Source organism: Centrocercus urophasianus, unplaced genomic scaffold (assembly GCF_019232065.1).
Source record: "Centrocercus urophasianus isolate 14NV4802_14NV808 unplaced genomic scaffold, USGS_Curo_1.0 seq_12, whole genome shotgun sequence".
In the NCBI taxonomy this organism is placed as follows: domain Eukaryota; kingdom Metazoa; phylum Chordata; class Aves; order Galliformes; family Phasianidae; genus Centrocercus; species Centrocercus urophasianus.
Genome location: NW_024884364.1, coordinates 30,843,297 through 30,865,458, shown reverse-complemented (window position 1 = coordinate 30,865,458; position 22,162 = coordinate 30,843,297). Strand labels below are relative to the sequence as shown.

Here is a 22,162-nt window from a genome sequence, read left to right as displayed (position 1 = left end):
GCAGTCACATGAAAAACTGGATAACGTTCCCAAAGATCAGGGATCCTGAAGCACAGTGCCATTCCCATGGAGACCATTGAAATCATCTTCCATCTGGACTTAAATACACTTCATTCCAAAAGCCAAAATGCAGGAAGAAGTTACTTTTGGTTTTTGTGAAGCTTAGAACAGACCTTCACCTTAGATTGGAAACCTGTAGAAATGGGACCACTGATAAGCACAGAGGCACGTATTTCAGCTAGAGCTGTCAGTTCACTAGGGGATTTCATCATATTTCTCTTTTTCATTATCAGTTGGGAACATGTACAAGATGTTAATCAGCTTCTTCTTCCCTCAAAGACACACATCAGTACACAAACAACCTGGCCAAGCTCACAAAGGGATTTGTTAAATGAAAACTTTCAATCTTAATCAAATTTTGAGGAATGCTCCATGAATTATAGGGCCTGAAATCCAGTCATGGAAGCAGCAAATGTTTAGCTGTGCTTCTATCCCTATACCGGCGTTTGAGAGTATCACAGTTTTTTTTTCATGCCTGGTGAAATCAGAGCAACAATGTGTAAAGCCACAGTTCCAAATTATTTCAATTTTTCAATGGTTACAGGAACATTTACGAGATGGTTGGACCGCATACTGCTAACAGCTATCATTTACTCGGGGACTTTCTTGCAGCCAATTGTGTAATACTACCCAATAAACTGTGCAGAAAAGGAATTATGAGTTATGCTACAGCATTTCCACAAATTAGAGATGAAGTGAAACTTTCTGCACTACAAATGTTTTTATGGAGGGGCAGCGAGTGTGGGAAGAGGGAAGAAATGCCATTAAACTTTTCTAAATGTGTTGAACACACACACTTCCATGACATGATGGCACAATGGCATTTCACTCACTGTCAACTGATTTAATCCCATCATAACAGATTTCAGTGTTCTGGGGTGGCTTGTTGTGGCTTCTTACTACATGATTTAAATAGCCTGATCTATACACCAATTCCTAGTTATTATCTTGTAACAACGTTTTAACTCTCCCAGTGCCTCTCTGATGTCTGTTGTCTTCTCACTGCTCGCAGTTAAATTCTCCTCTCCTCCCCTCATACGACAAAAGTAATCTTCATTTGATGATAATCAACCTATCTCATTAAGCATTTCCAAGGGTTTCCATGGCTCACACATCAAGAAATTGTTATTCTGAGTATATGAGAACTGCAAAATCAGTATCTCTATGCATCTCTGCACATCTGTATGTGTGAGTGCTTGAGTGTCATAGCCCCATGTTACCATAGCACCTGCCAGCAAAATCTCCATAATTCTGATGACAGTCAATATGTTTTAAGACATAATTAAAAGAATGAGAGAATTCCAGTGCACAAAAAAAAAAAATAAAAAAAAAAGGAAAAGGCTGAGGAACCAGAATTATAACTCTAGAATTCACATTCTTTGCCTGGATGCATCTCATCAGGCTTCTGTATCCAAAACAATCACCTCCCCAGTTTTACCATCTATACCCTTCTCTGCTTAAAGCAAAGGGAAAAAAATGGTATTAGAAAAGATTCTGAGCTCTGTTGAGAATCTGAAAATGAGCAGAAGTTTGCTTTGTGCTGAAATAACAGGATCAGAAAAAGAATGCTGTTCCAAAACAGCTCTTCATGAAAACTGCATTGGTTCTTCAGCCAAAAAAACCCTCCTGGTTCACATCAAAGGACAGCAGATAGCCTGCATGTCCCCACATGGCTGTCAAAATGTACGTATTCTCACTACAGTAGTATTTCTTCACTATGTACCTTCCTGGAGGTATTGGAGCAAGTCACCGCTCTCTGCCTCAGTTTCCTCATTTGTAAAACAAAAGAAATACTTTTTCCCTTCCTTTGAGACTTTCAGATAAAATATAAACAGAAATAATATCCAAATGCTACTACTTATTACTATTTTTGAGCCTCAGCAATTCATTACCTGCTGAGCTTCTAGGTTGGAATGCAAACTGACTGGCATCTTTCATTCTTCACTTGTCTTATTGTATTTGCATTGGTCTGCATTTTCAGTAAAATCACAGTTTTTTAAAATCAAAAATGTGATTTAAAAATTGATAGGAAACACAAGCAGCAAATCATCCTGGTTGTACCAAGCAAATAGCATCTAATGCTCTAAGCATATACATGCATAGCTTGTGCCTGTTCTACAGTGACTCAGTGACTTCTCCTGGAAATATTTGGGTTTGGGCTTTTTGGGGTTCTGCCTAAGCTGACTTCATATTTAACAGTCAGGAGCTTAGCCTGAGGGGGTGATGAGCACCTCCCCACATCAAGGCCCAGATCCACAATGGTACTCAGAGGAGAGGCAAGAGAAAGGAGTCAAGGTGGCACTAGTGAAGTACCACTCATCCCAGGAGCAGGGCTTTACTTCTTTTCTCTCTCTTTTAAAAAATAAAGCTCTGCCTGGAGTATGAAATGAAGACACTTGCACTGTACTTCATTAGGCATCCAGGAAAAATGTTCATCATAGAATGAGGGGAGAGAAGGACATGGCATAGGTCTGGTTAGACCAAGCATTCCTCCTATGCTTTCTTGAACTCCCTAACACATGTCCCTTTTTCTAGCCCGCTTTATCTTCAAACTCTTGCATTTTCCTCCCAGGTTTTGTGATAGACATATACATTTTTTAAAGGAAGCACAAGTGACTTTAAAGTCATCCCTGTGCTCTCCTAGTACCCAAGTCTGGTTCACTGCAAGTGTGAAGGAGAGAAGGGGTCAGTAAGTTTTCGAAAGGGCTGTGCCAATTGCTATTTCTCTTTTCCATCCCGGAGGCTAAGTACCTAAGATTTCTTAGGTACTCAGTAGGAGCCCAGGGCTGATGGCTCACAAACAAGCATCTGCTTTGTTGCTTGGGACTTAGAAAGGATCCCATGAATGTCTGTAACTGGAGATGTGAGTCACGTCCGCATTCTGGAACATCATTACCTTGGTGGAAGCTGTTCCTGATTTGAACTGCTTCTGACTGAGACTGGAATCTGGCTTTGTGTTTTTCACTTGTTGCAGCATGCATTTTTTAAAACTTCACGTTAAACACTCATACGAGACATCAGAGTGGAGCTCTTTAGCCAGCAATGCCCAGACTACATTTTTTCTCCCTTTTGCCTCTGAAACTAAGAGCTTGTTCTAGCTTATTTTTCGAGAGACATTATCAGAGTGAAGAATGTCCAGTTTCAGCCAAGCACTCATTACACAAACCATGTATCTGTGAAGTGCTCCAAATTAGCAGTGGTCTGGCAGCAGTTAAAAAAAAAAAAAAGCTGCAAGAAAGAGACTGTGTAATTGTGCTTGTCATGAAGAAGAATATAGTCTGCAGCTGGTGCACAGAAATGCCTCAAATCTATATGGGAGTCAGAAGAAAATTGAGTAGGCTGCTAACCTCTAGCTCAACTAGAAGTTAGCAAGATTCCTCCTCCAACTACTAGATTCCTGCCACAAACACACACCATCCTGCTGGTACGTCAACTGCCTGCCTGCCCAAACATTTCAAAAAGATCTTCTGCAATAACCTCTTAACAACATCTTCCAGGCATTGCTTGTTTTTCTTCATTTAGATACATGCATACAGCATAATCCTTGTGAGCTATCTCTTCTGGTAAGAGAGTGCCACCTCATGACTGCTAGAGAGGAATGAAACAATCCACAGAGGTAAAGCAGAAAGCATTCACGTGGTCAGGAAGGGCTGCAATAGCCCATCCTCTCCATTCCTATCAGCTTTCACACAGCACCACAGCATCCTGAGACAAGTACTCCTCGTAGAAGCGCTTTGCTACCATTATTCTCATAGAAAAAGCTTAGCATCTTTGCTTAAGACCAAGCCTAACCTCAACGTTAAACAAAAATTAATCCCTCAGTAGAACCATATGAAATTATACTTGATCCTCCCCTGCAGGATCTTAGGTACATCTCCTCTAGGAACTGCACAATTTTGGGTGCAAACATCATCTTCTCCTTTCTTGATCAGACAGCTTACCCCATTTCTACCCACCTCTTCTCAAGCCTAGTAATTTTTCTGTGCTAATACACTTAACATTTCTCACCAGCTTAGATAAATATTCTTTAGACTATGGAGAATTTTTGTGGTGGTAGAAAGTCCTAAGGATTCTTCGTTTCTTCCATAAATGAGGTATGAAAGTCAAAGAAACTAAATTTTTCATGCTCCATCATTAGTTTGAAATATTTGCCACAAAATCAGGCACAGCACATGGACTGATCTATCTGCCTCACTTAGAGACAGTTAGTTTAAATATTTAAAACACATGAACAGGGAATGGAGCAAAATACCCTTTTGCTGGGTTCTGCTTTTTTTAAAATCCTTTTAAATGAATTTGGGCACTGAGGAAAGTGCTAGATTGAAAACCCTAGAGCCTGAAATCTATGGTTTCTGTTTTTTTTTTTCCCAAAATAAAAGTATCAGGAGAGTAGTACCAAAGCTTCCCTAAAATCCCAGTTTTACTGCTGCTATCCTCCTTTATTGGACTCATTGCTAAATTCTAGACAGTAATTAAAGATCTGATTCAGCTCCATCCTTGCCATCTCAAACAAAGCCAAAGTCAATTAAAACCAAATGAAATGTTAATTTTTCTAAAACGATTATTGATCTTCTAGCAGGTACATTAATAGCATCTATTACAAGGCAGGATGCCACACTGCTAAAATATGAATACAGGTTTTGACGTAACTTGAATATTAAACAGTGCTTCAGAAGTAAAAGATTTTGCATCTCATTCCCTAAAGCAACCAGTTTTTGCTCGGGACTGAATTTCAAAATATGCTGCTAAAGTTGACAGATATCCGACATTATTAACCTGAAAGCATCAACTTATCTTAAGTCTCATCCTATGAACTGAAGAAAAAATAGAAAAAAATCAAAACTCACTTGAGATTCAGTGGGAGGATTTTAACAGCACAGATGATTTTCTTCACATAACAGCCAGAAGGGCAAAGAACAGCAAAAGTTCATCAAAAATCTGGGCTGCTTTCAGTCAGGGGTTGGTTGGTTCCTTTGTTGCGATAAGGTAACAACTGAATCCATACAACTAAGTTAAACTTTAATATAAAATCATCATTATGACAGGTTAATATTTAACTTCAATTTATTTAACAATTTCCCTTTAAACGATTTTTATAAAGGAGATAACCTGTCCTAAATAATAGCACTAACAATTATTTGATTGCTTTAACTTTCTCCCATAGTGTAAATGAAAGGACTGAAGGTCCTTATATATATATATTAACAACACTAACTCGGGTGTTTCTCCTCCTCCTCCTGAAGCAGTCACATTAGCTCATTAGTTGCTTGCTTACTTACTGTAAGAATGAGAAAGCAGTTGTGCTTTTATTAACCAGAGTACAGACTTTTTCAACTCTCTGTTCCTCACATCTCCATTCCCATCTGGCTTTCTCAAACGGTACATGTGACAGTTCCAGTGGTGCTGTCAAGAGCCAGAGCTTTTTTCTGAAAGCCACTGAGCACCTCTGAATCTGTACAAGTCCTCTTGGGACTCTTTCTGGTAAAATATAAATCGAAATTACCATCCCTGAAACTGAGATATTTTTAGGAAATTGATTTCTTCAAGCTGTCTCTACTAAAAGCAAGTACCACCTACCCATGTTTAGTTTAGCTTATTTTCCAGCCCACCTAAAAGGATGCACGGTTACAAAACCACCCAGTCAATTCGACCAGCAAATTTTGTTGCTTACCAAAAATCCAAGCGATTTTGGATAGAACATCATTTATTTCTTTATTCTTTTTTTTTAATGATGCATTTACAGACATCACATCTCACAAGCATCTGCCTGGCAGACACAAGTGCTTTACCCCAACCTTCTTTCATCTCCTCCCCCTGCTTCACAACAGCTAAACCAGGCTTCAGCAATGCCATTAGCCACAAATCTAGAAAGAGCCACCAAATACTTTGTGGGTGACTCATATTTTGCTGTCAAAGAGCTAGTGATCTTTCTTGTTTCCTACATTTTACAGCATGCCACGCTGTGTGCTCACAGTGTTTTGTCTGCAATCCTGGGTTCAGAAACATTTCCACTGTAAAATGTGACATTTTTACAAAAAGCTCTAAGTCATTAATCTTTACCACAGAGCAAAGAGTGGATGTTCTACTCTTTTTTACATACCGTTCTAAGAAGAGAAACAAAAAACATCCAGACATATAAACTGAAATTATGTTTAAGATGTCTGTATTGCAAGAGGTGAGCAAGTTCACTTGCGTTTTAGCAAAATTCTTGTCTTGAAGGCATGACAGCACAAATATGCAGCAGGTACAAGCCATTATAAAAATGTTGTTTTCACAGAAATCATCATTCTTACTGTGGGTTTTTTTTTTTTTTTTGTTATTGTTATTTTTCCCAGCCATTCGTTGGCATAATGGTGATGTGGGATTTCAGCAATGTCCAAACATGTCTCGGTCTGTTCTCAGTCCCAGTTACTATTGTGTGCTAAATATACATTCCTTGAGGGTGTTTCATAGGCTATGCATTGTTTAGCATAGAGCCAATATAGCAGCGAGCTATATTTTTTCAGTGTTGCCTCCCTGTTTATATGTCTTAAAGGATGTCACATTGAAAGAGCTCTGAGATAAACAGTGCTTTTCCCACTTTCTGAGATCAAAACACAAGGATCCACATTCTCAGCAGACAGCCCACAGAACATCCAGCTCTGCCCAATGCCACCTTCAAGCATTGGCCCAGGATGCTTGCTTCAAGCGCGTCTGTGAAGGATGCTTGCAGCATTAGCCTGAATGTTTTGGAGAATAAGCAGATTTTATGAGATTGCACATAAAAGCTAGAGTTTTCAAAAATGGGTGGGGTTTTAAGAAATTTTAGATTTTGAAGAGTTAGAAGATGCATTTTTATTTTCTTTCCTGGGATTCATAACCCTCCCATTTCCATCTTCTACCTCCTCAGCAAGGTGCAGAAAGACAGGAACCAGCTGTTTAGGAGGTGATCTCATTCAGCTTTTGAGTCTTTCCAGAACAGTGAGGAACCTGAGCTAGTCTACTCTTTGTTCCCCAAAATGATTATTGCAACAGCTCAGACAGCGGCTTCTTCATCTTTCTGTTATCCAAATCTAGCTTTTCCTACAGAGCCTTTAGACAGGTGAGAACAGGGGACTCAGAGTTCTAAGAGGAAGAGAGGCTCCCTTTTGCTCCTCCCAGCCTGAGGCCATGCTGCAGGTAACCAGCTGTGGCATGGTATTGCAACATGGTGGTGGGATGATGCTTGATTGGTATCTCCTCTCTCATAGAATCATAGACCGTTTTCGGTTGGAAGGGACCTCAAACCCACTCAGCCCCAACCCCTGCCATGGGCAGGGCTGCCCCCCACCAGCTCAGGCTGCCCAGGCCCCATCCAACCTGGTCTTGAGCGACTGCAGGGATGGAATATCTTCACAGGAGAGGTGCTCCAGCCTCCTCATCATCTTTGTCGCACTCCTCTGGACCCAACACCTCTACACGTTCTTGTGCTGCGGGCCACAGGCTTGGACTCAATACAGCAAAATGGCCCCCAAATGGGGCCTCATGAGGGCAGAGCAGAAGGGAGAACTCTGAGAGCCACCTCTGCCATGTATTTCTCCCTATGATCAGATGCTGCATTGTTTGATATACTGAATTTCCCAGATTTAGTCAGCAGAAAAAAAAAGCAATCATCGTCCATTTGAAAAAGCACAGCTGAAAAAAATGATTTAAATTCATACACATCAGGAAGCTTGATTTGCTGGGCATGGCCTGAATACAAAGCTAAATGAAGGTTAAATATTGGCTGAATAGTAATTTTACTGTGTCTCTGAGAAGATGTTTATTGAGAATGTATACGGGTACTGTAGCTAGAACTGGCAGCACATTTGGAGATTCACTGGGATAAGCTTTTCTACCTTCCTCAGACTAAGATACATGTAATCAGAAAGCAAAGAATTAGATACAAAATATTCAGTGAAGTAAATTTTATGTACTCGCTGATCCTTGTGGGTCCCTTCCAAATCAAGATATCCTATGATTTTATAATTCTTGAAAGGAAAATATTAACAAAGTTAAATATTTCTAGTGGAGCATTTTTCCACTGGAAAATATCGTCTCAGTCGTATTGAAATTCCCCACTGGGAGAAAAAGAATGTGCATTTTTTTAATATTTTGAAAAAGACTAAAATATGATCATCTTATACTAATTCATGTTCTATTAATACATCAATTTTGGAAAAGTCAGAATGAAAGCAGGATGCTTTGACTGATCCAAGATGAAATGTGTATAGAATTTAGAATAAAGGAATCTCTCTTTGTAGCACACTGCCAGTACTTAATAAACACAGGAGCAATGTTCAAGCACAGAAAATCATTGTGCCACATCACAGTTTAATAGATTAGGTGCACATTCATCTAATTGCCTCAATATTAGTACCATCATCAAGGTGTTTATGCAAAATTCACCCATTTTCTGACCTGTGCACAAGGTAAGGTGCAGAAGTTGGCTCTGATGCTGTGAGTCAGAATCCTCTTTTTCTTCATAACTCCTACAGCAATAGTTTCATCATGAGTGCTGGTATAGAGGTTACAAAAGTTAATCTCAAGGAGTAGAGAATTTTATAACGTTTGTGTTTGGTTTTAAAAGGTTCTTGTTGCACAAACGAACTTTTAGACAAAGTAAATTGAAATCTCTACAGTAATACTCAGAAGAGTATGTTGCAGCTAAACAGAGATTGAAGGTAATGTGCTAGGAACATTCCACACACACCTGGAAGTCTCAGCTCCCAGCTGAGACCTTGTACAAAATTCACTACTCATGTAAAGGAGCAAAACTCTCCTCACCACAGAAATGGGGGGCACCCCACTGTATTCTGTGGACGCTCCACTCCTCTGTTGCTGAGATCTCACTCCAAGCTGAACCATGATGCAAACTTCCCATGCAAAGACTGAATCTGGTTCAATCTTGTTCAGTAGGAAGTCTGCCTCAGAGGAAATCCCAATTAAATTGGACCTTACAATCTATTTGATATTGTGACCATCAGCCAAGAAGATGCAGTCAAAAATTGGCTGCAATAATTGCAACTTCCCCCATTTCATTTAATCACATAACTTACAAGTCATTTTTTATCACAGGAGCAGAATTTGAAAATAAAATGTTCTGTTGTCATGAAAACTAGCCCAAATAGCACAAAAGCTGAGGGAGGCTGTTCCCTTGGGTAATCTGCAGTAGGCTGACCTAGAGCTGAATACTGCACTTTTTCAGACCAAACATGTATTTGACTCTATGATTCTTTTTCCTTTAACATTTTGACAGTGTTTTATTTTTGATTACTCCCATCACAAGCTAAAATAATATATGGCAAGTGTACACGACGCAACATATCATTGTGTAAGTGATCATGAAATCTTAAATTAAAAGTGCTGTGAGGAAGGCATCAAGTCACTCTGGGTTACCACACCAAATTTTTATACCACTGCAAGACAGTGGTAAGCATAAGCCCAAATAGCAGCAGACAACACAAACAGTCTGTAACCTCAAAATAACTGCACAGGGCAACTTTATGAGTAATGAATGTGGAGGTGTCATCAATTTTGTTATTAACTCTAGGCAGTGAAAGGTGGGGTTGTAACCTTACCCTCATATCAGCAACAGCTTGAGGGAATTATTTTGTCATTTTCGTAGACTGCACTTGCAAATAATAAGCTTTATAAATCCTCACATTCTAGCTGCAAGAAAAATTACAGATGGGATGCACAGAAACTGAGCCGGTCCATAGAATCATAGAATCACCAAGGTTGGAAAAGACCACTAAGATCATCCAATCCAACCATCCACCTATCCAATGTTTCCCACTAAACCACGTCCATCAGTACAACATTTAAATGTTTCTTGAACACTTTCAGGGACAGTGACTCCACCCCTCCTTGGGCAGCCCGTAACAGAGCCTGACCTCGGAGAAAAAGTATCTACCTCAGCCTTCTCTCCTAGGTTGTCTGGAGAGGAACATCTGTCAGGTGCCAGAACACAGTCCCAACTTCTTGTCCAGGCTGCCTGGATGTAATGCTATGGATGTGAGCAAGCCCTTTACAGCCTTACTCATTAATGCCCCCTCTCTGAAAGAACTCAAGGCCAGGAGGCCAGACTGGGTGGGCTCTGAGCAACCTGGTCTAGAGGGAGGTGTCCCTGCCTGTAGCAAGAGATTGCAAATGGATGACCTTAAAGGTCCCTTCCGTATGGGGAACCATTCCATGATTCCATGAGTCTATAATAAATACAGAGCATCCTCACCCTGGCATAGATACCTTATGGCCACAGCTGTGTCAACTGCCTTTGGATCACAAGATACTCTTCACTTTGCAGTGCAGCTCAAGGTTTCGTGCTGTTCAGCTCCTCACCTGATGAATAAGAATAATAAGCATTTAGGGAATAAATGAAATGTTAGGTAAATTGGCTGTATGGTAATGGGATTATCCAAAATAGTAACTAATGTCTGATTTCAGATATGTGGAACTAATCCCAGCACTGTCAGCAGGATCTTTTTGTTCCTGTTAAAGCAAAACTGTGAAAATGCTGCAGTGTTAGCTTGTATACTTAAAAAAGAAAAAAAAAGAAAAAAAAAACCTCCTTCACCAAAACCCATAATTTTACATTATAATGTAAAAAGGACCAAACTTCAGTTGTGACACTCTGCATAGTTCTGACCCATGAAATGGGATAAGAGAGCATGGGAATGGTATCCACAGCAGTGCAATTCTTTCAGAAGAAAATGACAGTTTTTATGACTGTGTCTACAGCTCACCAGGTTCTAACTGCACATTAAGCATAATTTAATAATAATCGTCATAATAATGTAATATGGCTATTAATTTTACTTCAGAGGTAATTTGCCTGACAACACTCAGTTATGATGCTGCAGCCTGTGTAAACATTAAATAAATGGACCAAAACACTGCTATTAAGACCTGAGAGAAAGTTTCAACATATACGAGGGCCAATTATTTGAGTTTAGAGGAGTGAGACAGCCAAGGGGAACCATCAGAGGTCTTATCAGCTCAAAGAGTGTTGAAAGTCCTGTGTGCAGCTAGATGAACAGGTGCAAGATAAAGCCCACAGCAGTGCAACCTAATCCTGCTTCTGCATTTCTACCATGCCAGGGAACAGAGACAGATGGAGCAGGAGGCCATGGAGCTGCCTCATAAGGATTTGCAGGGGCTGGCAGCTGCCCCATGAAGCCAAGATTGTCCTTCGGTCACCATCAGACACCCTGGCTTCACTTGACACCCCTCAGACATGGGGACTTAGCATCCAGTCTCAAGGTCTTCACTGGTTTGCAATGCTCCTGCTTGAACAGACCACTCCTCCCAGTTAGAGTTTTAATTAATCTAAAATGAATTATTTGGATCTCCTAATTTTCGTGCTGATTTTGAATAAGTCCAAGTAATGCTGAGCTAAGAAGCTCCAGAGTCTCCACATCCAGTTTTCATCTTCCCAGAAGGGATCCAGTTGAAGTGAAACAGTAGTCAAAATGTCAAATCACAGTTATTTTTAAAGCCATTGTACACCAGATCTCTGGCTACACATAAACCACATTCTTACCGAATAAACCACGCAGTACTTGTAAGCCTAAAGTCTTAAAACACCCTCAAGCAAGATGTTGCCTCATCCACAAACCTCAGAATTTAGAGCAAATCATAAGACTCACATTTCTTTTTTAGCAAAGTTTAAAATGATGACATAAAATGAAAATGTGTGTATTAGATAGTATATGATAAAGGAGCAAGTTTAAGGAACCATGTGCCAGCATAGACACAAGCTGGTAAACCCATGCAATGTAGCCTTTCAGAAAGATCTTTGTTCTGCCTCCAGATGCATGCAGATTCACTGGCAATTACTTCAAGGGTCTCTGCAACTGTGGGACATTTTGTTCTGGAATCACTGTAGTCCGCTTAGAGACTTTTTTTGTAATAGCAATCTAAGCTTTTAAAGACTTTCACATGCACGCAACCGTTGATTGATTTTGTCTTTTTCTTGATTTGAACTTGCTTGCTTCAAAAGTCCTGACTTTTTCATTCCAGCTCTGAAATTATTTTGTCTAGCTATGGAAAACGAACAGGTATTAAATCACTGTGGGAATGGGAGACTAAATTAAAATGCGGAGATGGATCAAAATTTCAAATTCAGCTAGATTTTAATGAACTGTAACTCAAGCATATTTTGATTAATCTTCTTGACTTCTGCAGAAAATTTCTCCCTTCTTCTTCAGTGGTCAAATTAATGTTTCCTGAGCAAAACAGCAGGAACAGTGTGTACTTGGTTAGAATGCAGGAAGGTAATACTGTTTAGAAGTCACTTTGGTATTTTTTAATTTAATCTTATTGCCTTTTTAATGAAAACTCCAGATTTTGTGCTCATTTTAAAGTTAAATTTCTCCAGAAAAGGAATTAGAAACACATGAATGTCAGGAATGACACACTGCTTCAGAACAACCCATCCAGGTGTAAATAGTCTCATCATGCCAAAGGATCTGGTGGGAAGCTAGACCAGAGATGGATCTGAGACAGAAGGAATACATCAGTACTGGCTGCTCCCAGCCCTCTCCGCCTCCAGTCTGGTGATGCCACCATCTCTGAGGCAGGGAGGTCCTATCAAACACTGCATCCATTCCAGAATTCTGCACAGGGACATTATTATTAGTGGGCATAGCAACGATGGGTTGACGGGTTGATGGTTGGACTAGATGACCTTAGAGGTCTTTTCCAACCTTAACAATTCTAGTTAAGGAAATGGTGCTTTGGGAAGGTGCTGCACATCTAGTGCATTTGTGTCTTGTATAGTGCTCTGTGAGCTGTCAAATTCCTCTGTCATTTTGTGTGGAAGATGATCTCCTTTAGACTAAAAATCGTACAGGAAATCTCGCTGTGCATAATTCTGTCATACGGCAGCCGGTGTCCTTCCTTCCTACACACCTGTGAAATGAACACTAAAACGGTAAGACCTTTATATTTCTGTTTGTGCATTATTTGAGAAGTGAAATGCAAACATGACCTGTGCTGCAAAACCAAGAAAAACAAAGGCCTGAGTAGTCCAGTCAGGGAAAGAGAAGTTAAGATTGGTAAGCATAGCAGAAGTATGTTCACTTTTCTAGCAAGTAGTAAAAGTGAGGCGGATTTCATGCTAAGGCTTTAGTCACCACTCCTGAGTGTCTGCAATGTGGAGAGAAGTTCTGGAGAAGTACCACAGTGTGGGAAAAGCCAGCAAATAATATTGTAAACATAATGGTATAAATGCAAAAGTTTGAGTACTGAGAACAGCAGCTTTCACCTGTCAGAAATGATTTACCTGAGTTTGAAGAAATGGTTCTAGAGGATGAGGGAAGAATTACCAAGAGCCATCAGTACAGTCCTGAAAAAGACCAAACATTAAGCTACCTACATTTGTTCTTCCTGAAACTCTCCTTGTTTGGAGTTGGTAGAGAAATAACATTCATTTATATAGAATGTCATTTGTACCCACAAAATGAAAGATTTTGTTGTTTACCTTCTAAATTCGTGATGTGTGGCAGACTTATCCAGAGGTTATATATCAATATTTAATAAGTATTTGACATACAGTACTTAACTGAGGTTTTCTTAGGAATACATAGCTAATAATGTACAAATAATTAAAGGAAAGCCATCACATCCTGCCTATGTAAACACATTTTGTTGAGAATATGCATTTGCTTCATGAATTCCTTTCTCCTGACCTTTCTTCCTAGTCAGCTGAGCTTCCTCCTCCATTACTGAGCAACAATATTTTATTGTTGTGCTTGCCTGAGTTGTCTGCTTCAGATGGGACATGTTCTCCAAGTTACAGCTCCCCACCACGTCCAGATTTTTTTTCAGCCAAAAGACACCCTGAATTAGACCTTGAACTCAGAATAGCTGCCTATCTTCATGTCTCTTAATGCAATCTAGTACCTTACCAATCTGTTGCACTACAGCAGCTGCCAGAGTGATGTTCAGCAGAGCTGTGATAGGAAGGTAACAAAGAAGATAGCCCCACTAATCTAAATTCAACCCCACATACTATTACAATGTCCCCCAGGAATTTTGCTGATGTTTGTACATTGACCACCAGCCCAAATGTCAAAGCAACGTAATTAAAAGGTTGCTCCAACCCCTCGGGAAACCAAGTCAACCTGTGGATCACAGGATCAGGACTTAGCTCCAACAGAGAAAAGTTTTTCCAGAAGCTCCTCAGCCTTGGCAACTGCTGAGTGTGGTGGTGTGGGTTTGTTACACAAGTCACCTGTCAGGGAACAAAAGGATGACAAAAGGAAGCCATACACATTCTCAACAAGCAGTCGGAGATTCAGCAGTGGGCGAGTCATTCACTGATTAAATACAGGAAGAAGAACTGCATTTAATAAAAAACGTTAAGACTTTGGTCACAGATGTACTGCATGCTATTATACATGCACATAGAAGAAGGCTGCACACCATAAAAATTACTTTCTAAGCTCAACCTCATATGAGGTCCAGCCTAATGCTTTTCTGGCATGTGTCATTTTACATACACTTCTCTGCCTATTTGAAAAAATAATTAAGGTTTTGGGAAAGCAGTGGGTCGTTATAACAGCACTTCTTCCTTCTCTGTTACAGGAATGACATGCCAAGCTCGAAGTTCATATGTTACAAGTGAGATCCTGTGGGGTTATCGTTTCACCCCTGTCCTCACTCTGGAGGATGGATTTTATGAAGTTGACTACAATAGTTTTCATGAAACATATGAGACCAACACCCCAGTTTACAGTGCCAAAGAGCTGGCAGAGATGGCCAGCCGAGCAGAACTGCCCCTGACTTGGTCTGTTTCCAGCAAGCTGGACCAGCATGCTGAGCTGGAAACTGAAGAGGAAGAGAAGAATCAAGAAGACCAAAATGAAAGAAATGGTGATGTGGCAAACCTAGAGAACGAGTCCAAAGTGTAGAACCAGAGGTGTAAGGGCCACATGACCTTCTTTATCTTTTCCCTTTATGTTCCCCTTTTACTTCTTCCACGTTTTTATTTTTCTTTTTTGTCATTATTAATTCTGGGAAAATAAATAGTTCAGATGTGAAATATCTACCTGCCCAGTTCAAACTCAAGAGTTTCACAGACTAAGTTAAGATGTAGGTTAAAGCTGCAATACCCATTACATACACTGGAATCTCCATCCCCACCCTGGTAACGACTGCTGGCTTCCTCTGCACTGCTCTGAGTTCAGACCTCCAGGTTTCCTCAAAGTAACAAAAAAACCCATCAGAGTATAAACAAGGTAAATAAAAAGGAAGGACTAATTGATGCTCATCAAAGCAATGGGCCTTGGCTCCAGGCTTTTTTTATGCATTTCAGGACAGCTTTGCAAACTGGATGACAAGCCTTTGTAAAACGGGCCTTGCAGCTTTAAGAGGATGGTGAGCAGAGGGATCTGCGCCCCAACATGATACTGTACATATGCCTTATGTAATTACTTTCTCTTTACATTTAGTAATAAACAAAGCATGTACAAAAGTACTGTAGTAAAGAACTTCTAAATAATGTACATAGATGTGTAATTAATATAGATTTAGAAAATGAGTTCTAGAAACATTGGGATGCAAATACAAGCTACCCCTTGAGTAAGCACTTCTCTTCTAATATCCGGAGTGTCATATTGATTCCCCCCTTATATCTATGGCTCTTTTAGTGCATGACATCTTCTTCAGTGTACCAGACTGGCAGCTATTTTAGAGTACCTCACTGTTTCCCAAACAGGTCATTTTATTGACTCTAAAAAGCCATAAGTCTGGGAGAGGGCAGGGTAGAAAAATTGTAACATACTTACTGATATACTGTGAAAATGTTTACAAATAAGGCAAATCATTCCTGGGTATTTTCTCAGCAGTTCGACCTAAATTTAGACTGTGGCAAACAAGAATTTCTCTGCGCGCTCCTAATCTAGCAAGCATGTTTCATGCAGAGGTATCAGCCTTTATGTGCAATATCTAGGGAAACATCTCCCTTCTCCCCGCTCAAACCACGGGATTTCAATTAAGCGGTTCGATGCACGAACAGCGCAGGTCACTGGAAACCGAGTGGGCCTGTCGCATGCAGATGGCAGCTACCCAGCCAGGAAGGAAACAGCTGAAGCTGCATTGGAAGAATTTCACTCGCCAGCAGCACCGGTGCTTAGTGGGTCCCAAAAAGTCACAAACCACGTGCCATCTTTGGGTGACAGGCTTCAACAGGGCTTCTCAGCAAAACACACGGATCCTGCCGCCTGTGCTAAGGAGAGGGGGGGTCCCTACAACAGCTCCTTGGCTGCCATAAACCACTGTAAATCCTATACACCCCAACTTAATGACTTCAGAATTGACGGGACAAAGACAGCTTGCATAGCTCACACTGCAATGTCTGCATCCAGAGCAGAGCCAACCCATTCAATCTGTGGGTCATGCCAGGCCTGTGTGTGCTAAGTGCCACCTGCTCAATGCAGGTCATGTTGCTCTCATTTGGCTTTCTCCAGGCCCATCCGCAACTGCATTTCTGTCAGTGAAGGAAAAGGAAGCTGCAGCCTTAATTTGTTGTTTGTTTGGTTGTTTTTTTTTTTTTACTTTTATACCTGCCTACTCTGGAAAGAAGGAACATATTGAAGGGAGTCCAAAGCATCTTTTGTATAGAAACATTTACACTAAAATGGGAAGAAAATTTAAAAAAAACAAAAACAAAAAAAAAAACCTCAAAACCCTCAGGAGAAACTCAGTGGGCAGGTGGAAATTTTGCACTGTGATATAGCTTTCACTTCAAGTACATACCTATTTCTTGCTTAAACAACTGCCCCTTGCTAATTTTCACCAGGTGTGGCTAATCCATGGGGTTCTGCAGGTCCTCCCGCTGTGCTTAATGCCAAGGAGGAAGAACAGGGGAAGGGTAAAGGTTTGCACACTGGGGATGGGCAGGGCAGGCTGAATAGGAAGCCTTGCTTCAGCTCTGAGCATCCTTTGTAAAGGCTTCCACAGAGCAGGATTACACAAGCAATGGATCTTTGTTCCATCCACCCAGGACGGCTGATTTTATCAACTCGGTAAGGGTTATTTACACCGATGTTTCATGAGATATGTAACTCACTTGCTGCAGACATTTTAAAGCTTGGTCATTTGCCCCAACAAAAGAGCAAGCCAAGTCCTCCTGCTGACCCACCACAACCTATCCGTAATCACCCAGCGCTTCTAAGGCAGGATCACCTCAAAGCTCTGCTGGAAGACAGGAGCTCTGCAGCAGAGAACCTAGTGATAGCACGTGGGTAGCCAAGAGCCTATGTATGTCAGTCTGGAGTCCTGGCAAAAGGTGCATGAGCTGAAAGCAAACCATTCCTCTGAGGATAAACCTGCTTTTTGCTCTCGGAATATACCGGGCCTCTCTGTAATTCATTGCTGCAGTTTAAGAAAAGTTTGTGCTAATTAGAACAGCAGCTCAGGGCCCTATTGAAACCTTTTTTGTGTCCTTTAGCACAAAAAAAAAAAAAATAGATTTTAAGCCACTGGGGCATGCGCATGTGTAAGCTATATTTTTGTGAATAGGGCACTTCAAGCTTAAGCTGTATGTGTTTGTCTTTTTCTCTCTCCCCTTCTGTATTTTACTGTCTTTGGTATTCATGTAGCACGGACTGTAAAGTTTATGAAATCTCATTTTTGTAAGATAAGCTTAAAAATATAGAAGCCTCCAAAGCTTTCAATGAGGAAGCTTCACATAAACTTTGTACTAGAATGTCCCTATCAAACACCTCTATTTTTCTACAATGATTGATTAAGCAGTTTACCAATGTATTTTGTGTCAATGATTTCAACTGAATTGGTAAAAAGGCAATTAAGAATTGAATGCTGTTAATTAACAATGGATTTTCAAGCCGTATATGCTGAGTGGCGTTTTCATTATAACAACCTGAGAACTTCATCTCCTAACCCTAAACAATATACTCTGAAATATCAGTGCCCCATGGGAATATTGTTGGCAAATCACATTTCAGGAACATAAGTAATGCAATATTTTTATTTAATTGGCTGCATAATTTATCGAGATTCATTATATCTTCATATACTTCACTCATACATGTTGATGTCTTTGTCTCAGTGTATCTCATAATTTGCAGGATCAAAAGAATTTCCAGAGATAAATGTGAACTTGCAGCCATCTACTTTAGCACTCGGTTCCTTCTACAAACAAGAACGCTGCAGATATCCATACAGACTTCATGCATAGTACTGCAGAGTCATCTCTTACTTCTTCTCAATCTCCCTAAATCTTTGTTCTACAAAACTACAACCACTGACGTGAGACATCCCAAGAAACGTAACTTTGATGGTCAAAGTGAAATGTCAGCTTCTGTGAATGGCCTTGCTACAAGCTTGTACGTCTCTAGACCTGCAGCACATGCAGAATGGACTACACAGCCCTGAGTTAGCAGAGCTCTGAGAATCTTTTGCCACATGGAGGAAGGAAGTGTTATGACATAGAAAGGTCCCCAGCAGGCAGCTGCTAAATCAAGCAGTACAGTGTGCTTGCAAAAGGGAAAATGTTTGATGGGCTGTTTGAAATTACCTCATGACAGGCTCTGGATTTACATGCCCAGCTTTGGTGCACAGAGGTGCCTAGTTCTGGTGTTGCCCATATTCTGCTCCAGGTAAAGAAGAAGCTCAGGCCTTCTAAAGACAGGGAATACATCTATCTTCTTTTCAGCAACATGGCACAAGTTCCTATTTTGCTCAACTGTGTAGCATTAGACTACTGAGGAAAAGGAAGACCTGGACTCAGTGCCTTCTTCAGAACAGGGAAATTCAAATCTTTGCCCTACGTCTCCCAAGAAACAAACTTAGCTATAATAATAACAGCAAAGTCCCAACACCCACGCCAAGGTCAGATGGATACTTGAATTCTTTCACTAGACCAAAGAAAGTTTAAATCCTTCCTTCATAAATTTTAAACAAAAGAATGGAAAATTCTTCACTCCCTATGAGGCTCTATCATATTGACCAGGGCAATGCCTGGCTGTGTGGCAGATAAAGGTACAATCCTCAGGTTAGGGGAGGCACAGAATTCACTTTTCTCACCTTGTCCAGCAGTCAATCGCTCTCTGCAGAGGTGCATCACCACAGCCTTTGTCTATGCTTCTGAATGCAAGTAGCTTGCACGTCTCCTGGGGCCCCAAATCCTGCAAGGTCTGGGCTTGATGCATTCTGAACACCATTTACCTGAGCAGCCTTCCTGGGAGGTGGAAGAAAGCCAAGTCATTTTATGTCATGCCAGCTTTACTGTGAGACGGCTGCAGAGCTTACAAGGATGGATGGATGTACTACCTTCCTGGCAGAGGTAGGGGGTACGTGGGATTTCTGGCTTGTTGAGATCTGAATGGTGAATTTATACCATTTGCTCTTAATACTTGAAGTTAAAGTGAATTAGAGGCTTAAAGCTGAAAATGTAATGTCTCCATGACAATGAGAGGGTAGGACACTTCTTTAGCTAACAGCAGATTCTCACCAAAAAGCATCCATTTCTTACTATTACTGTAATTTTTGTCTGCCAAAATACACTTCTTTTCAGAATATCAGCCCTGTTAAAAACTACATTACCTCATTCAGACACTACTTAGCCTATAAATCAGATTTAAGTAAACAAGAACATTGGCTTCTCTTACGCTCTTGTTCCTTCAGTTCATAAATGTATTGTTTGGAAATTACTTGGAAAGCAGCATTCTGCCATCCAATTTATAAAGACAAGACAGGAAATCTATTTATTACTTATAATAAATGATTCTCTTTTATGCTTCCTGAGTTAATTTTAAACTTCTAGGATTAGCCTGTTGGAGAGAAGGGGTGTTATTGCACATTCTAGAGTACATTTCATTTTACGTACTTGGTTCAATATTATTTCCACTCATTCCTATTTTTTCAGCTTCCCTGGATTTTCAGAAACGTTAGTCTTGTGTTAACCTCAGTGTAACAGAGTACTTATTGTACCACTTGCCACTCTTCCATTTATTGCCCACATGCCGGTGCTCTAATGCAGTTTCATGTAGACAGCACATAGAAATGATACACAAAGATTGTGTTCCAAAGAGACCTGTGTATCTTGCTATTTCATCTCAAGTGTGAAATCTGTTTTCTATTTCAAGCGAATTCACAAGTATAAACCACAGTTCTTCTTTCATCCCCTCTAACACGTGTGTCATCCACACAGTATATAAATTCAGGACTTCCAGATAATACCAGCTGCTTTGAGGTTTTTTTCTTGGAGTAAAACTGGGAGAAGCCTCCTCGACTTCTTTTTCGTTTTTCTTCTTCTTTTTCTTCTTATTATTTCAGAAGGCAGCAGGAGCTCCAAATCCTCTGCTACAGGTCTCGGGTATCCCTCTGGAAGTTTGAGCACCATCTTGCTATCCGTTTGCACTGAAGTCTCCTCAAACTACTCAAACAACTGCAGTAACTTTTCTGGAAGGTTCAAATTGGAAGGACTGGTAGAGAGCTGTTACTTCAACAGTTTCCCCTATGTGGTTTTCAAGCCTGTTGGACTGGAGTCCTCTGAATTTCTTCCAGCTCAGGCAAAAACACAGGGTGGCACATGAGCACAAATCCTCTCAGCCACCCACCCTGCCTGCTTCCCCACCATAGAAACCTGAAGGACACAAATTTCTCCCTGAAATATCTGTATTAAAGGATAAACAATGTGGTGCATGAGGTGGTAGCTCAGGAAGGATGGCAATGCAGTATGGAATGTTGGATCCACTTCTTTGGACCCACTTAGATCCACATCAGGCACAACCTTCTGTTGAGCTGAAGAAGTGGAGCTGGACAACTGCATCATTAGCAGAGTTCATCAAATACCAAAGAAATCTTCCCAAGAACATAACTCTAATCAAATAAAACTCACATTAAAATACTACTACTACTACTACTACTACTGCTAATAATAATAATAATAATAATAATAATAATAAACATTTTCTGAAAAATATTAAGATGCCTAAGAAATCTCTAATCTGAAAATATCGGTAATATTGGATTTGGGGAACACAAACTGCTACACTTTGAAATCATGGTAATGCATGTAGCTCAGACCATAACAGAAGCTATTTCATATTCTCAGAAATATTTTTGGTTTAAATGGATGGGGTGCTACAGCTGATTTCTTAAGTCTCTACATGTATTTTTCAGCAATGCTGAACATATATCAGTTCTTACTAAAATCAGTATAAATGAGGAGGCATCTCTGGAAAAGAAAAAAAAAAAAGAAAAAGAAGAGGCCATCTGCTGAGATGAGTGTATGAGAACTTTGTGCTGCCTTTTGTTCCAGCTTTTGGGCTCCCGAGGGGATGATGGATCCAGGCAAGGTCTTTCATCTCAGTGACGTGCCATCAGTATCAAATACATGCCAAAGTCTTAAGAGAGCCACAGGAACACTATTTACATCCTTTCACTTCACAGTAGGTTTTAGGCACATGTTCTTAAGATACTTAGAGATCACTAAAGCACTACCGAAAGTGTTGAAGACACTACCACCAAGGACAAAGTATAGCATGGCTCTCACAAAGGCAGATTTCTTGAAAAGTTGTTAAGGCATAGCAGCCAGGCAAGAAAAGTAAGCTGCACAGTTTGTACTTATGCTGCAGCTTTTGTAGGGAAAGTTGTAATTCAGCCCTTAGCAGAAAGGTCAACAGTCCTTCCTCATTTCTAATAAGCACATTTTTAGAAGAACAGAAAATAATCTGTGTTCTTAGAAAGTTAATGCTTATCAAAAAGCTGAAGATGTTCATAGCAAATACAAAAAGTTCCTGGAAAGGGAATGGAAGGAATACAAATAATTATAAGGAATACATATAAGTATACAGAAGAAACCCAACAGAAGTCTTGGCCAATGGGCAGGAATCACATGTTGAAAACTAAATGATGCTACCTGCCACTTTTTTATTTTTTATACATACACATCTTTTTCTCATTCAGACACATACATATATATAAAATCATAAAACATCATTTGTAAAGCAATGCATAACCAAAACCACTGCTTTTAAAGTTCAATATTTTTTTTAACTACTCATATCATCAAAATGAAATCTGTATAATGAGAAAGGACAATGGAGAAAATTCGTCACTCGAATCACGTTTA

At 40.2% G+C, this 22,162-nt stretch overlaps 1 protein-coding gene across 1 annotated transcript in view; it reads left to right on the top strand.

The window, feature by feature from the left end:
- The window catches only part of KCNJ6 (potassium inwardly rectifying channel subfamily J member 6), a 38,758-nt gene extending 23,786 nt beyond the window's left edge, over positions 1-14,972 (top strand). The window contains exon 2 of the mRNA XM_042809668.1: positions 14,647-14,972. Within this exon, the coding sequence (XP_042665602.1) occupies positions 14,647-14,972 (326 nt within the window). The remainder of the gene's footprint in view (positions 1-14,646) is intronic.
- The last annotated feature ends 7,190 nt before the right edge of the window (positions 14,973-22,162 follow it).